Source organism: Bidens hawaiensis, unplaced genomic scaffold (assembly GCF_021521415.1).
Source record: "Bidens hawaiensis isolate Kalapana, Puna unplaced genomic scaffold, B.hawaiensis_p1.1 tig00019802_1, whole genome shotgun sequence".
Taxonomy (NCBI): domain Eukaryota; kingdom Viridiplantae; phylum Streptophyta; class Magnoliopsida; order Asterales; family Asteraceae; genus Bidens; species Bidens hawaiensis.
Genome location: NW_027493007.1, coordinates 211,698 through 228,812, shown reverse-complemented (window position 1 = coordinate 228,812; position 17,115 = coordinate 211,698). Strand labels below are relative to the sequence as shown.

The 17,115-nt window shown below is 34.7% G+C and overlaps 1 protein-coding gene across 1 annotated transcript; it reads left to right on the top strand.

Moving 5' to 3' along the window:
• Positions 1-12,378: 12,378 nt before the first annotated feature.
• On the top strand, positions 12,379-14,821 carry LOC143559290 (uncharacterized). The gene is made up of 5 exons (XM_077047915.1): positions 12,379-12,577; positions 12,980-13,058; positions 13,772-13,885; positions 14,349-14,450; positions 14,532-14,821. The coding sequence occupies exons 1-5, from the start codon at positions 12,480-12,482 to the stop codon at positions 14,574-14,576; spliced, it is 438 nt and encodes a 145-aa protein (XP_076904030.1). The 5' UTR covers positions 12,379-12,479; the 3' UTR covers positions 14,577-14,821.
• Positions 14,822-17,115: the final 2,294 nt, after the last annotated feature.

The window sequence follows — 17,115 nt, the reverse complement described above, 5'->3', positions numbered from 1 at the left end:
ATTTCCTTGATATATTTCCCTTGATGTAACAAAATTCCTGTCGAACTTTGGCAAACCTGTGGCCCCAGAAATGTCGTCATCTCCCCCAAAAAACTCATCTCGAATCTTGTCTTCATTACTTCCTCAAAATCAAAACACAGAGCATTGCTAGTGGAACCAAAGACGATGTCGTCCACATAAATCTGAACCAAGATCAAATCTTTCCCAACAATTTTAAGGAACAGTGTCTGATCGTTGGTCCCTCTCTTGTACCCATGTCCCAGCAGATGAGCCGTCAAAGTAGCATACCATGCCCGAGGAGCTTGATGAAGACCATAAAGAGCTTTGTCCAACTTGTAGATGTGAGTAGGATGCCTCGAATCAGTAAAATCCGATGGCTGGTCCACATATATCTCGTCCTTTACTTCACCATATAGAATTGCCGTCTTGACATCCATCTGATAAACCGTGAAACCCATGTAAGAAGCATATGCCAAGAAAATTCGAATGGCCTCAAGACGAGCCACTGGAGCATACACTTCAGCGCCTTGTTTCGAACAATAACCTAGTATCATCCTACTTGTTTCGGAAAACCCGTCTCATATCTAAAGCCTTTTCCCAATGGGTAACTCAACCAATCTCCATTTCAACAGATTTGGTTCAATATGAGAAATAAAATAGGAATATAGAAAACTAATGATGTGTCATGTCTGACTTTTGGTTGAGACGCCTGTTTCAAGTGGACTTATGACGTTCTCGATTGGATGATCCCGTTGAATCTTTGTTGGAACAGAGTGATCGAGAACAGAGTTCGTAGTAGGCAGATTTGTTGGATCTTCAAGGAGTTTAGAGAGTGGATTCCTCCATCCAGATGCCGAAGTACTATGCGAATACGAGGTACTAGCAATGTATTCATTTGTTATGGCATATGGAAATACAGTACTACCAAATATTTGACGAATGGTACTCTCCCCCTCTACCGATGAAACATTTGCCGCAGGTGTCTCAGTTGTATGCAATTAACACTCTTTAGGATTTTATGAAGAATCAATTTAATTGAAGTGTTCGTGTGGACTCGAAGACGAAGGCAGATCCATAACAACCAATTCCGACATATCTATACCCATCACCGAAAACTTTTAAAAACCAACAGAGATGTCTTCTTCGTCATCAACATCATTCGAGACCCCTGCACATGAGTTTCCTGCATCAACAACTAGAGACACATTAAATGGCTTAAACAGTTCATTATAAACAAATAACCAGTTAGGACCGAAATGAGCATCGGTTTCATTCTCCTCTAGCCAGCGCACATCATAAGATTCCACAATCTGCTCCATTGCCTTGTTGTAAACGTTGTAGGCAGTGCGACCAGCATACCCAACAAAGTAGCAATCATCAACTTTAGCTCCAAACTTTGGAGTCTATTCGAGATTCAGCAGAGTGCAAGGACATCCAAAGGCACGAAAGTGTGCTACAGTGGGCTTGTGACCATAAACAATCTCATAAGGAGTCTTTATCTGTGATTTGTTGATCAACACCCGATTTAGAACATAACACATTGTGTTGACCGCTCCAGCCCAGAAGAACAGAGGTAAATTCGAGTCGCACAACATGGTCCTTGCAGCCTCAATTAGAGTTTTGAGCCTTCTCTCGGCCACACTATTTTGTTACGGTGTGCAATCTGAGCTGTATTGTCTGGGCACTCCTTTTCTAGCACACAAAAATGATTTAATGTTGAGTTTTTGAACTCCGTGCCGTTGTCACATAGAATCCCTTTAAGCTTCATATTGAGTTGATTCTCCATTAGCACCACAAATCCCTTTATCTATTCTGCAGTTTCACTCTTAGTTGACAAGAAAAAACCTAAGTAAAATGTGAGTAGTCATAAAAAATAACCAGACAATAAGAACTACGAGAAAGACTCATACATGAACATGACCAAACAGATCCAGTGAAGAAAATGATAAACTAAGGAAATTTTATTGACAAGTTTTGGCTTGTGAGATTTATGATGATGTTTGCCTAAAGCACAAGCTACACATTTTTCAATTGTTACAAAATCTTTAACAGGCAAACAACGGAAAATGTCATTTGTAGCAAGACGGTTTAATGTTTTAACATTTGCATGACCAAGAAGACGATGCCAAAGCAGGGCATTATGTTCAGACACTTTTGAAAATAAACATGTGATTTCATCTGGAATATTTGTATTCATGTCGATCACGTAAGCATTATCATTTCTTAGTGATCTTAAAAGAACCCAATCTCTGGTATGATGATACCAGGTTTTAAAATTAGATACGCTTTGTTTGTGAAATAAGTTGAAAATGTCATAGATCTGTGAAACACTGAGCAGACTGTGTTTTAACTCTGGAACAAAATTAACATTTTCGAACTTAAGAACACCATTACTTACAGTACCCTTCTGAGTGATCTTCCATTTTTCTCCTCCTGAAAATGAAGCATACCCTCCATTAAATATTTAAATGTTGTGTAGTTGAGAGATGTCTCCTGTCATGTGCCTGGAATAGCCACTATCAACATACCAAGGTTTGTTGATATTCCTCTATAGTTGTTCCTCAGATGAGCGGTGAGAAGTAGAGACTATGAAAGCAAACGAAAGATCCTTTACTTGCTCCACTGTATCATTTTCTTCTTCAGCAACATCAATTTGAGCAAGATTCGTTGTTTGATTTTTTATGATGAGTGATGCCATTTGTTCACCTCCTTGGCTGGATTCGTGCATTCACGAGCGAAGTGACCCGGCTCGTGACAGTTATCACACCTCAGAGTGTCTTTATTGAACCCACCTTCTTGTTAGCTGGCAAGTTCCAGTTGTTTCTGCATGTTCTCTTGGTAAACTTCTTTGCTCTAAACACTGTCATGGCTATTGCCAAGAGATATCCATTTCCTCCACGTCATCAGGATGGATTTGATCCAACTCAGCAGCTACTACTGCTTGAACCAAGTCTCCAACAAGAAAAGCATTATAGCATTTCATGAAGCCTGCCATTAAGGCAATGTTTTCTTGAGTCTCATTTGAAATAGCAGTAGCTTGAGTGGGAGACTGACTGGAAGGCCCAATAGTTGATTGAGGCTTAGTTGCTAGAGCAGGTTGCAGAAAGAACACAGGAGTAGGTTGTGGTGGTGTCTGAGTATATTGACCTTGAGAGGATCTAAACATAGAGAAGTTGTTTTGAGCTTGCTGTGGTGGAGCATATTGACCTTGGGATGATTTGAACATAGAAAAGTTGTCTTGTGATATGAGAGCATTATTAGAAGCAACATTGTAGCCAGTCGCATTATAGGAGTTAGCATGATTTATGGCACGTTACTTGACATCCATGTCATAGGACTTGATGATTGCCATCACCTCTGACAAAGTCAATCTGGCTAGGTCCTTAGTCTTTTTAATCGCAACAACATTCATGTCCCAGCTTTGTGGTAGAGAATTGACCAGCTTTTTATTTGTTTCAAATGAGGTCAAATTTATGTTTGCAAATCGCATTTCAATGACCAAAGTAAAAAATCTTTGAAGCTGTGTCTCCAAAGACTCTCCCAAAACATGATTGAACATATTAAACTTTTGTCTTAGCACTTCTCATATTCTCATTTCCCTTATACACGTCAATAAGGGCTTCCCATAATGCTTTAGCAGATTGTAACTCTCTGAACCCTTGAGCAATTTCATATGAAAGTGCCATTGTTAGAGTGGAAAGAGTCTTCTCATCCTCTTCAACTTTTTCAAAACTCTCGTCGAGGTACAGTTCGATGGGCTTTACCATTACTTCATCACTATTCTGTCTCTGATAAGTAGTAGGCTAAGGACCCCTGAAAATGCTTCTCCAAATCTTCGCATCCTTCATCTTCACATACTTTTCGAACCTAAACTTCCACTAAGCAAACCCCTCTTGAGACAGTAGACGGGGTACACGAGTAGCAGTTCCCATGATGGAATCCAACTCTTGATGTAAAGCAACATTTGATGATGTGTTACTTAATTGGTCCATTCTAATGGTTTATAGGATGTTTGGGCTTATAAATGATGTGTTACTTAATTGGTCCATACAAAAGCAACATCTGATGATGTGTTACTCTTGATGCAAAGTAGCATTTGAATTCGGTATTACAAGTTAGCCCAAAACCAAGCCAAGCTAGATAGAGTATAAATCATTAAGTGTAGCCCAACATAATTTGTAATAATAGCTTTATTCGCACAGAATATTGATTGATTCTAATGGTTTAATTAGAAGAGGTAGAATCAGTCAATTTCCAACATCCATTTCAACTTTAGTTAGGGAGGTTACATAATCATCAAAGTTAGTAGGTTTTAAAACCTAGATATGCTCCTGAGTTGATTATTGGGTAACTCTTATTAGAAGTCTCAGTTTTACATATTAGCTCTTGGTCAGGTTGCTATCATTTTCAGGATTCTAAGTGTGTAAGAGTTGGTGTAGTATGGTGTAAAAGAGATGTAATTGGAGTTAAATTTGGAGTAAAATTTATTGAGTCTCTCCCCCCTCCTCTTGTACTTCTAACAAGTCATTATAAGGACTTTTACTACTCATACTGACCTTAGAAACCTTTAGGATATTAGCATGCTTAAGGTCAATATTTAAAGAACAATATATTCTAATAGAGAAACAAGTTAGTAATGTAAGTTGTTGTCGTTTCTCTTGGTGAGTATTATTTAGTAAGAAATTTGAGTACGCCCACATTTAAGCAACAATGAACCTTCCGTAATAGTAGCATTAGATTCTAAGGAGATAAGTTTTGATAAAACAATGTTTTGATGGAGAAGTGTTTTGTACAAGAGGTGTAAATGAGATAATCTCAAGTTTTCGCACCCACCTCTTAAAAATCATGCAAGTTATGATTAAGACACTTAATGCTCCCATTGATATTCAAATCTCTTGGAAAACTACATGAGAAGTTTCAATGATGAACGTGGCATGGGAACGTGTTATTCATACGTTAGACTAGATTTGATTTCTTTAACGTTTAGATGTCATAAGAAACTTAGGGACATATTTAGAAGAAATCATATTAAGTATATGTTAATAATCATGTTTTGAATTGTTTTAGTTTGTGGAATTAGATAACTATGGTGTTGTTGGTGAATTATAGGTTCAAAAGAGGTTTTGGGGCTATTATGGTGTATACCGAGGCAACCGAATGAGCCGGAGACGCGCGAGAGGTCAAAACATGTGGAAAAAAAGGAATGTGGTTGAAGTTCACTGTGACCCACGGTTCACACCGTGGGCCACGGTCCAAAATGAAGATTGTGGCAGAAGCCACCGTACTGTGGTGCTTCTGCCACCGTGAAGACCACTGTGGCTCACGGTGGAACCATGGGCCACGGTCCCATATTACAAGTTTAACACTGTGACCCACGGTGTGCACAGTGGGCGACGGTGCGGGTCGTAACTGCCCGATTCCCTTCATATTTTTAGTCTTTTTTTCATGTCTTTTCATCTATCTTTTCATTCTAAAACACCCTAAAGACAATTTTGGAGTCAAAGAAAAACATTGTGGTGATTGTGATTATTAGTTTGATGTTTGTAATTCATTCCTACAACATAATTGATATGGTGATGAATCAAATTATGCGTGGCTAGTACTCTTTGTGTTCTCTCCCGAATTGTAAGGTTTTCAATTAGATATTTGTTAATCGTTTATGTTATTTGTGGGATAGTATTTTGATCTTATAATTATGTTACTATGATGATTGTGAGTTTGTTTGTAATTGTTTGAATGGTTTAAATTCGTGTTCTTGACTATCCGTTCTTGGTGCCATAGGCAACCGAGATTTAGTATAAGAGAATTAGGGTTAACAATACTAAATTGATTATTGAGAGATAACCTTGCGTTTTTATAATCCAAGTACTTAGTCCTCTTTTATCACATCTAAACGCACTTTCATGAACGATATTTGTGTAGTTCATCCCACAAGTAAACATTAACTTTATCAACATTGGGAACCTGAAATCGAGAGAGAGCATTGTTTCTTATATTGTTTAAAAAATCGTTTATTGCTTTAGCTATTTTTGTTAATCAAAAACCAAACAACCAACTCTTTGAATAGAGATACTTGGATGATAGGAATCGGAGGATGCATGATCAATGGCATGCGGGTAAACCGGTTGTACCGGGTCCACCAACTATAGATTACACGACTCTACCTCCGTATGACGGTTCGGTACGCTATCCTGAACCACCTCTTCATTACTCCATGTGGATCAACCCGATGCAATCAATGGCACCACCACCACCACAAGATGAAGGAAGCAGCGGCGGCGATGGGGTGTTTAACTTTGGCCAGTTCTCAGATTTCATGACATCTACTTTGGGTCGGCCCACCCGCCTTACAACTGATTGAGCCTCGTGATTTCAGGTGAACACTGTTCTGTATATTACTGTATAGTTGTTATTTTTTTGTGTTCTTATTTGTTTTTGGGTGGATGGGTGGAGAATGAAATACTTATAATTAAGTATTATGGGTTGTGTTGAAAAGAAGGATGTGTTTAAGAAGTAGTTTGTTTCATTTTTCTCAAAACCGTACATTGGAGACAATGTATCCCAAGTGTGGGGATGAGGAAATTTTCGTTTGTTTTGAAAATTTCGTTTAAAAAAATCAAAAAAAATTAAAGGAAAATTAAAAAAAATCTAGAAAGATTAAAAACAAAATTTATAAAAAAAATGTGTGTTTAAAGAAACCGGAAAGTGGTAAGATGGCGGGGTAAAGTTTTGGTCCCTTTTCATGGTCAAAATTACCTAAATAACATGTGCCTAGTTGTTTTTAAAAGGAGATTATGTAGTTTTCTAATCAAGGTTAGCATGTTTTCGGTGTAATAACTTGCATAACACGTTTGTTTACACTTGAAAATTGAGGAAGCATTGGTTGGTGAGAAGGTCGATATTCTCCGATAGAACTCGTACAATTAGTGCATTTCGAGATCTTAGCGTAGCATGAGTGCAAAAGTGATAGAGGCACTTAGGTTAAGTCTCGTCTGGATGAGCGAGAGTGTGGGTTTTGGGGGGTTGGACCTCATACATTACATATATGAGCATGGATATGAGAGGGGCGGGGGGTTGATTCCTTTAGAAAACCTTATTGGGCCTATTCTTTTATTTAATCAACCCCGGTGTTATATTGCAAGACGATCTGGCTTAATAGGTTTCTTTGTATTTGTAATTGTTTTAGTACTTATCAATGGGAAGTTAAGCATTATGTTTATTATGCTTGTCTTCATTAAAGAAAAAAAAAGCGAGAGAAAAGTGTTCAAGCTTCAATGTTCAAAGTACTATGTATTGAAAAAAAAAGGAAAAAGAAAAAGAAAAAAGAGAAAAAGAGAAAAAAAAAAAGAGAAAAGTTAGTGATGTATATAGTTGTTATTTAATTGTTTACTTAGTTTGTTTGTAATAAGCCAGATCGGATCGCTTGAGCTACTTTCAATATTTCCTTCCATACCTTTACACTTGGCCCCATTATAACCCGTTTTAAGCCCACTTGATTTGCATTCATGTCAAAAGCAATTACATAGGTGGATATTTGATGATTGTACAAGCGTATGCGAGGAGAATTGATTAGTTGTGGAAATGTATGTATGATCACCAAGGAAAGGTTAATGTGTAAATGTGTGTTATGTATAGGTAAAAATCGAAAGCATGTTAGGTTTGGTTAGAAATCTATGGTTTAAATGTAACATCAAGTGGACTAGTGCAACCGATAGAAACGAGGGAATAGGGTAAGATTTGGGACCTTAACTGAACCGGATTTGTGGTAAGATTGGTGGATACAAGTTGAATGTAATAGAAAGTTGGTGTTGAGATATTGCTTGGGGGCAAGCAACGATTAAGCGTGGGAATGTGACGGGTGGTCCATGGGACAACCCTTAAGTGATTTAAAGTCGTTAATAATCATGTTTTGAATTGGTTTAGTTTGTGGAATTAGATAACTACGGTGGTGTTGGTGAATTGTAGGTTCAAAGGAGGTTCCGGGGCTATTATGGTGTATACCGAGGCAAACGAATGAGCCGGAGACGCGTGAGAGGCCAAAACATGTGGAAAACAAGGAATGTGGCTGAAGTTCATCGTGACCCACGGTTCACACCCTGGGCCACGATCCAAAATGAAGAATGTGGCAGAAGCCACCGTACCGTGGTGCTTCTGCCACCGTGAAAACCACTGTGGCTCAACGTGGAACCGTGGGCCACGGTCCCATATTTCTAGTTTAACACCGTGACCCACGGTGTGCACAGTGGGCCACTGTGCGGGTCGTAACTGCCCGATTCCCTTCATATTTTTAGTCGTTTTTTCATGTTTTTTCATCTATCTTTTCATTCTAAAACACCCTAGAGACGATTTTGGAGTCAAAGAACAACATTGTGGTGATTGTGATTATTAGTTTGATGTTTGTAATTCATTCCTACAACCTAATTGATATGGTGATGAATCAAACGATGTGTGGCTAGTACTCTTTGTGTTCTCTCCCGAATTGTAAGGTTTTCAATTAGATATTTGTTAATCGTTTATGTTATTTGTGGGATAGTATTTTGATCTTATGATTATGTTACTATGATGATTGTGAGTTTGTTTGTAATTGTTTGTATGGTTTAAATTCGTGTTCTTGACTATCCGTTCTTGGTGCCATAGGCAATCGAGATTTAGTAGAAGAGAATTAGGGTTAACAATACTAAATTGATTATTGAGAGGTAACCTTGCGTTTTTTTATAATCCAAGTACTTAGTCCTCTTTTATCACATCTAAACACACTTTCATGAACGATATTTGTGTAGTTTATCCCACAAGTAAACATTAACTTTATCAACATTGGGAACCTGAAATCGGGAGAGAGCATTGTTTCTTATATTGTTTAAAAAATCGTTTATTGCTTTAGCTATTTTTGTTAATCAAAAACCAAACAACCAACTCTTTGAATTTACTTTTGCACTTAGTTTAATTTAGATAAATTTTATAGCTACTCAGTAATGCATTTTCCACATACTCCCTGTGTTCGATACCCACTTACCGCTATCTAATTAGTTGTAATCGGTTTATTTTTGAGTGAGTCTTCAACCTCACGTCATCCACGAATGTCAGTGAAATATAACCTCGGGTAGACCCATACTTATTCCTTAAGCCTAGTATTTTTTATGGCATTTAACACATGATTTAAAAGAAACTGAGAATGAGATTAGATGAAAAATCATCCTCATCAACCATGTCATGATTTCTCATGAAATTTTTGGTTTCAATGAATGACATTTATAGGTCTCATTGTCTATTGTTGTGAAAGTGTATAGTATCATCTAGTTTTGTCTTATAAATGTTTCTATCCAGTTATGAATAACAAATAATATGAGAGTTTATAGTAAGAGCGACTTTATGTTGGCTATGCAAATCTCACAACTGACATAATGTAGCTTAAGTATTAGTATTAAATTCTAATTAATCTCTAGAGTCTTTAGTATCATAAAGTGTAACCAGAAGACAGCTTATTGTTGGTGTAATAGCCTTAACATTTTAATTTGTCACTAACACTCATGTTTTTTATTTATTGATTTTGGGAAGGAAAACGTATAGAACTAGACTCAACCTCTCATGTTTTAAATGGAATATTTGGATTAGCAGACTTAAATATCATGAATATGTGACTACGGATTTTAGCCCACAGTTCTTCTAAATTTTGAATAGTCTCATTGCTTATGCCTAGTATAATGACATATATTTTCAGTGAGGCTTCTCCTTAGAGATAATGCCATATATTTGCAGTGATGATTCTCCTTAGAGAACTTAAAGCTAAAAGTAATACTTTTATTGTTTCCATGAACATTAGAATTATCCTCTATTTAGGTTTTAGTTGTAGTGAGTTGAATAATATCTTATTCTCTAGTACCAAAAATTGTTTTTCTTGTACATATGTAGCTGATCAACACACTCATTTCCCTTTGGTACTTCTAAGTCCTTAGAGATAATGCCATATATTTGCAGTGATGATTCTTCTTAGAGAACTTAAATCTAAAAGTAATACTTTTATTTTTTCCATGAACATTAGAATTATCCTCTTTTTAGGTTTTAGTTGTAGTGAGTTGAATAATATCTTATTTTCTAGTACCAAAAATTGTTTTTCTTGTACATATGTTGCTGATCAACACACTCATTTCCCTTTGGTACTTCTAAGTATTATAATTGATTCTTAAGACATCAAATTGTACTATTGAAAAATTTAGTATGTGATGTACTGGAAAATTGTACTTATTTAACCCTTAATTTTATGGGTCATGATATTGTGCATTATAATGTATTCAGTAATGTCATTTAACCTTATAGTTAGAAGTTTAAAGAATTAATGTATCTTAGGAGTTATTTTGATTATTTTATAGATATTAGATTAGCTTTATGAAAAAATAAATCTAGAATAACTCTATTTTATAGCATGAGTTTATTGATTATCATAAGAGACATTATATTTGACTCATCTCATTTGTCACGCTCTAGGTTTCTTCTTTTATTACTATTATTAGAAGGAGCAACGTGATGGTCATGTCTTAAGGAATAAAAAAATAACGAGAAGAGCTCAAAGATAATGAAACTCTTTATGAAGCAAAAGATACTGGGTTTGATTTTAGAGTGGATGATTTGAATGAGATAGTAATTTATAGGAAGAAAATTATAATGAGTAATGTAATGGGATATTAAAGTAAGGTAGATTAAAATATGTTCGTAAGATTAATAAAGGATCATTAATATGAGGATTATTATATTTTACAGAAGATGTGATATGTCTTTTATTAACATCAAACTAATAGACTGTTTAAAATTCTACTTAAAACAAAAAAAAATGCACCACCTTTTGACATAAGTAAAATTCATTTAAGTATGTGTGCAAAACATATGTACCACATCACATTTGGACCGAAGTGAGACAATTATTTTAATTATGCATGGGTTAACTTGTTGGATATAAATGTAACACATCACCTTTGGATAGAAGTGAGACATTTAAATCATGTAGGCAAAATTAACAAAGCTTTGTAATTAGACTTGAACGAGGGGTAGATGTAATATATCACCTTTGGGCAAAAGTGATACATCAAAATTCATTCAAGTAAAGCTTTTATGTTTTGTAAAAAAATTTTAAGTTTTAAGTGCTTACAAAGCATTTAATTAGTTAACAGTACCCTGTTTAGTTTAGAAAAGTGTTGGATTTCGGTTTTATAATGAGTTTTTGATTCTAGTAACCTATTTATTTGTATCCTGTAAGTCATGTAATTTCGATTTTTTTTGAAGGCCATATTTTATAAAAACTAAAAGAGAACCTCAAGCAAGAAGCAAAAGGCTCAACAATATAAAGAAAACAAATAATACAAGCTACAAACAACCACAACCACTCTTACATTGGAAAGATAACAAAAGTAAAATTGCATCATACAACTCCAAAACTAACTACGCCTTCTGTTGCGGTTTTTCACCTATAAGAATGAATACGGTTAACGTCATCCACCATTTTTGCAATTGAGCACCTTTGTTTGAATAATATACTCCTAACATCCTTATAGAAGTTTCCTCCTCCCCGCATCATGAATATAGTATAATAAAAAGTCATTGATTACCAATTTGCTCTTGTTCCTCGATAATCATGGCCCGAATACTATTCTCATGACCTGTAATCCTAAAGCCAAGAACTTCCCCAACTTCAATCGTATTATGAACTTCACATTCTAAATCTTCCTTTGATTTATTAATGCAAACCGAATGTTTTACACATTTTAAGTTGAATCACTTTCTTTGATTTTGCTCGTTAGCTAACTCTTAGGGGTCATGAAGAAAGGGACCAAATTTATATGGTGCAATTTGAAAATGGCTTTGAAGTGTCTTATGGGACATTTGAACCAGGGGTGCTTCATTATTCGTCTTCTAACCAAATAAATCAAAAACCTAACAACCAGAAACTGCTTAAAGCTAAATAGAATTATATATTCGGTTTTTGGTCAAAATCAAATTAGGTTTTCGGTTTTAGCTTTCCGAAATCTGATTCAGTTCAAGCTGACTAAATATACCAAAAATCAAATAATTGTTATTTAAGTTAGGTCGTTTAGCCAACAGCTACAACTTTAGCTCAATCAGTTCAATGGCAAATGATGGTATAGAAAAAATAACTGAAAATCAAACATAATTTATGTCTGAGTTCCTTTAAGCTCGGTTTCAATAAAGAAAAAATATACAAGACAAAAATAAGAAACGGGATTCTTTAACGACAAAAAGATAAAAAAAGGTAATATTAAGTTTTCTGGGATTAAACAAGGATATTTCCAAAGTGTCTGAACTAAAATGTAAATATACGCTACCCCCAATCTCCACGTCTTCTACTTGTTATCTGGTTCAGGTTTTTTGCAGTTTTTGGAAGTTGAAATTGAAGATAAATAATTAGCAATCAGCATTCAACAACACCCACCCTCTGTAGCTCTTAAACAGGCTGATAAATATAATATAATATGATTTGCTGTTCTTCTTCTTCTTCTTCACTGTCCACGGCAAATGGTGGTTTCATATCTTTGTCTAGTATAAATCCACACTCTGCAACACCAACCAGGTATGTATGTTTTCTTTGGGTTTGTTATCTGAAAGGGGTGTGCTTTTTTTATCTCAGAATAAAAAACTGTTTGATTGCAATATAAAGGAACAGTTTAAGGTCTACATGGTCCTTCTGTTGGATATGCTACAAACAGATCAGTTTTTCGAACCCTAATTTATAAACAAAACTGACCACAGAATTCACAAAAACTAATTTAGTAATTTTCAAGTATATACAAGATGCCTTAAATACATATATGTTTAACTAGTTTTAACTAGACAACTGAGAGGACAACATTTATGTTATATTCAAGTTATTTACACATAACCAATCGCCTTTTATATCATAGTTGAAGCAACGGGTGGTCTTTGATGTTTTTGAATGTACATTAAATTAGAATTTTTTTTTTATTGTTTTCAGACGCGGTGTGAAAAGAGGGATTGATTACGGATCAGGCATGAATAGAAGCAAGGGCCAAGTAGCGAATGCTATTGCTAATGTATGCATAACCCAGGCTCCCTAATGTATATATCTGCTTTGAATATGCAAAACATATTGATTTTCACCTGTACTTTTAATTGGTGTCTGCCCAGTTATGTTCGTTCATCTACATTCAGTTGTGTTTGTTCGTTTGGGTTCATTTACGTTCGTGAACCATCAACCGTTTGGTTATACTATTAACAAATGAGTGTAAACGAACACAAGCACATTCGTTTTCTTAATGAAGGAACACGAACAAGAAAACCGCGTTAATTTTATTGTTCATGTTCGATCATTTGTTTGGAAAGAGTTAAACGTACAAACGAACACGGACATGCTTCATTTGTGTGTGTTCGGTTCATTTAAAGCCTAGATAGACGGATTGAAAAATGTTATCCATAAATGAGTATTATTTAGGTGTCGATAGTGTTCAACGCGGACATAACTAATTTTGTTGCAGAAAATATCATAAAAAGTTAGTGTTCAACTTCTAAACAGTTACACATGATTTCTGTTAAAAAAAACATGCAAATTAGTTTGGTTTGTAACAAAATCTACAAACTGATGGATTGTGGGATTAGTATGAAACAACATTTATATTATTTGGAAAGTACTAGGTTTGACTTTTGAAAATCTATAAACTGATGCTATATGTGATATCTTGTCTATGATCCAGCCTTCAGTCACATTCTTTTCAAAATAGTTTTTATAAGACATTTTTTTAATATGTAGGTTACTATAGCAAGTGGAAAGGCAAAAAAAGAGGTGATTATGGTTGACCCAGCTGAAGCAAAGCGTTTAGCTGCTAAACAAATGGAAGATATTAAAAAGAAACAAGCATTTAAGGTAAGTTTTGTGTAATTACCGTCTAGTAGTTTTTTGAGTGATTGTGAGGTGGAAATAGAGGTGTTGCGGTCCGATTTTCAGGTCAAACTGTTAGTAACGCTTTTTGACCATTCTAAACCAAAACCAAACCTTTGAAAATCTAGATCAAACTTAACTGTTACTAATGGTTTGGTTTCACAGACTAAGCCTATTGGATCTTTATAATAAAATAATGCGTAAACAAGGATTGTTAAGCAAAGCTCAATCATTCCCCATGTAGTATTGTTAAGCAAAGCTCAATCATGTACTTAGTTTAACTTAAAATAATTAAATGTCAAGTAAAGATATAAAAAGTTACATAGGAGAAAAAACATGAACCAAACTGATGACCACTTCATGCGGTTTTATAGTTTCAATTCGTACCATGAATACCCCTAGGTAGAATCCATGTCGAGGTCATGTTTATAGTAAAATGTTGTTGCAGAGGAGACGTCAAATAGAAGCTATAAATGGAGCATGGGCCATGCTTGGTCTTACAGCTGGCTTAGTCATCGAAGGTCAAACTGGAAACGGTATTTTGGCTCAGGTGAGCTCATTTCTTGTCTAGCCATTTAGGCATTTGGGTTTTGTAGCATGGTTCGATTAGCCTCTATTTTGGTTTGTGCAGTTGGCTGGATACTGGACAGCTGTGGTCAACTTTTTTGTAAGATAACGAGCAAAGGTCAGCCTGTGGGGGCTTTACATGAATCATCTTCAAATCTTTTACTACACTTGATTCATACATAATTGTTTATTTTATTAATGATACATGGATGAAACATGAATACATCAAAACACTATTCTGAAAACAAAATGTTTAGGGTAATTCATTGTTTTTGTGCTTCGTTTCAAAGTTGTATATTGACATCAACAAAACGACATCATGGTTTTAATATGTTGATGGCTCGGATCTCTGTTAAGTTTATGTTTAGTTCTCGTGATTTAGGTAAGCATTGATGATCGTATTATTGATGTTGTCTTAATGAATGTGAGTACTAATAATAGACTATCGACGCTAGATTCTATATAGTTAAGTGATTGTCATCTTGAGCCGATTAACTCATAATTGACAAGGATAGTTGACTTATAGAACTAACCTTGTACCATTACCCTCTTCTTTCGGTGAGCTCGGCAAGACAAAGCCACACTTCCACCTTCCCTTCCTGTTCCCGAATAGGTGTGGCGGTGTTCACTACAGAGAAAGGTGCTCACACCTTGTACCCTTAGAGAAATGGTTAACTAATTGTTTGATAAAAAAAAGTCTAGACTTGAGATTCATTTCTTATGCAAGTGAATAAACATGAATAAGACACCTTGTCCCTCCAGTGTGCAACAAATGTATAAGCAAATGGAAGATATTATAAATTATTTTTTATTTATCGATGAGACTTGAAATCAAGATGTTTCAATCCCCACTTTGTGGTCTAGTGGTAAGAGGCTTGGGTTTTTCAGTGAAAACTCAAGTTCGAATGCCACTTGTGTCATATTTCGGTAGATATTGGCAATGAAAGATTTGAGCTAGACCTTATACAAAGGTTGTCAGTTTGAACCCTGCGCCCACCCGGGTTTTTGTACCACTGTGATATGCTAGAGAGTTCTACTCTTGTGGGGGCACAACGACTATCAAGTGGCAGTCGGTGGTATGATTTCCCGAGGGAACGCCCAAGCCAAACTCTGAAGCCAGCGTAGACCTGGTTAAGACAACATAGTTTGGCCAGAGTGGGGCATCGGAACTCTCCAAATTTAAAGAGTTCTGTAGCCTAAATATAAGAAAGTCGTCGTTCTAAAAGAAAACCCAAGATCTCTCGAACTCTTATTTCAATGTGTTTAAAGCTTTTGACTTTGTCAATAGATCACCAACTCCTTGACATTAAATTGATGTATTATTGTTGATTGAAAAATAGTTTTTTGTTATAATAATTTTACCACTAATTGTAACAAGATTAATAATGAAACTTTTGAAATGTTGGAGATAATTGTACTAGAGATAAAAGTTGTATTGTAAATATTATCTACTAGGTTATTAACCCGTGTACGACACGGGTGAAAATATTTAAATTTTTGAATAAATACATGTCATTTGAAAGGACAACATAAGTTGTAAATAATATTGGTACGAAAACCAATTATTGTGAAATACAATGATAAACCAAACAACATTCAAATTACAATATTTGAAAACATAATCAAAAGTTAAAAATGTAAAATTCATAAGCTACTAAAAAGACTTCCTTATAAACCATATTTATTCTTTATTTGTAACTTTGTCTTCATTTTTTAATATAAGAATTTTAATACCATTTTTCGCTCTTGATAAAGCTACATAGAGTTGTCTATGTGTAAACATCTGGTCTCTGAGATATATGTCAACTCTTGCTAGAGATTGACCTTCACTTTTGTTAATGGTCATTGCTAAACAGAGTACAACTGGAAAGAACTACATTCTCTTCAATTTAAACGAAAGTTTCTTATATGAATGTGTTAAACCACAACGAATTATATAAGTGAGATAACCAGTATTAGTATCTGAAATAACTTTTACTACAACAAAACGCCTACCCAAATTAATTACTCGCAATCTAGTTCCATCACACAAACCGTTCTTCTGGTCCATATTCCTTAGTAACATTGTTGGCACACTGACTTCTATGAGTCAAAATAATTTTGGTCTATTTTATTTTATTTAGCATAATGTGTTTATGAAAATTCTAGTTCAAATTAAAATATAAAAAAATAATTGGTATGATAGTACTTGAAAAACCAAAAAACTGATTTTTTATATGGACCAAACTAAATTTGTGAATTTTGCTGCAAAGTTTGGAAACAATATAAATTGAGTTAACCAAATATAAGTAAAAAATAATGGAGAAATATTTTTACGCCTCTAATTAACATAAATTGATTCAGATACACATCTTAATTAAAACATATATATTATAATTGGTTTTAAGAAAATAAAATAGTATTGGGTAACTGAAAATTATGTTTTGTATCATTTATAAAAAAGAAAATAGAAAAAAAGAAATGTGCAAACATACATTCGATGTTATTAAAAATTTGTTTATTAAAAAGGTATAACGTAGTTAATAATAAATATATTAAAAGTCGTTTATAATTTCTAGTTACAAGTGCCTAATTTTTAGTTAATAACATATTAATTTTTATTCACTATATTTTAGTTAATAAACAAATTATATTTTAATACAATATAA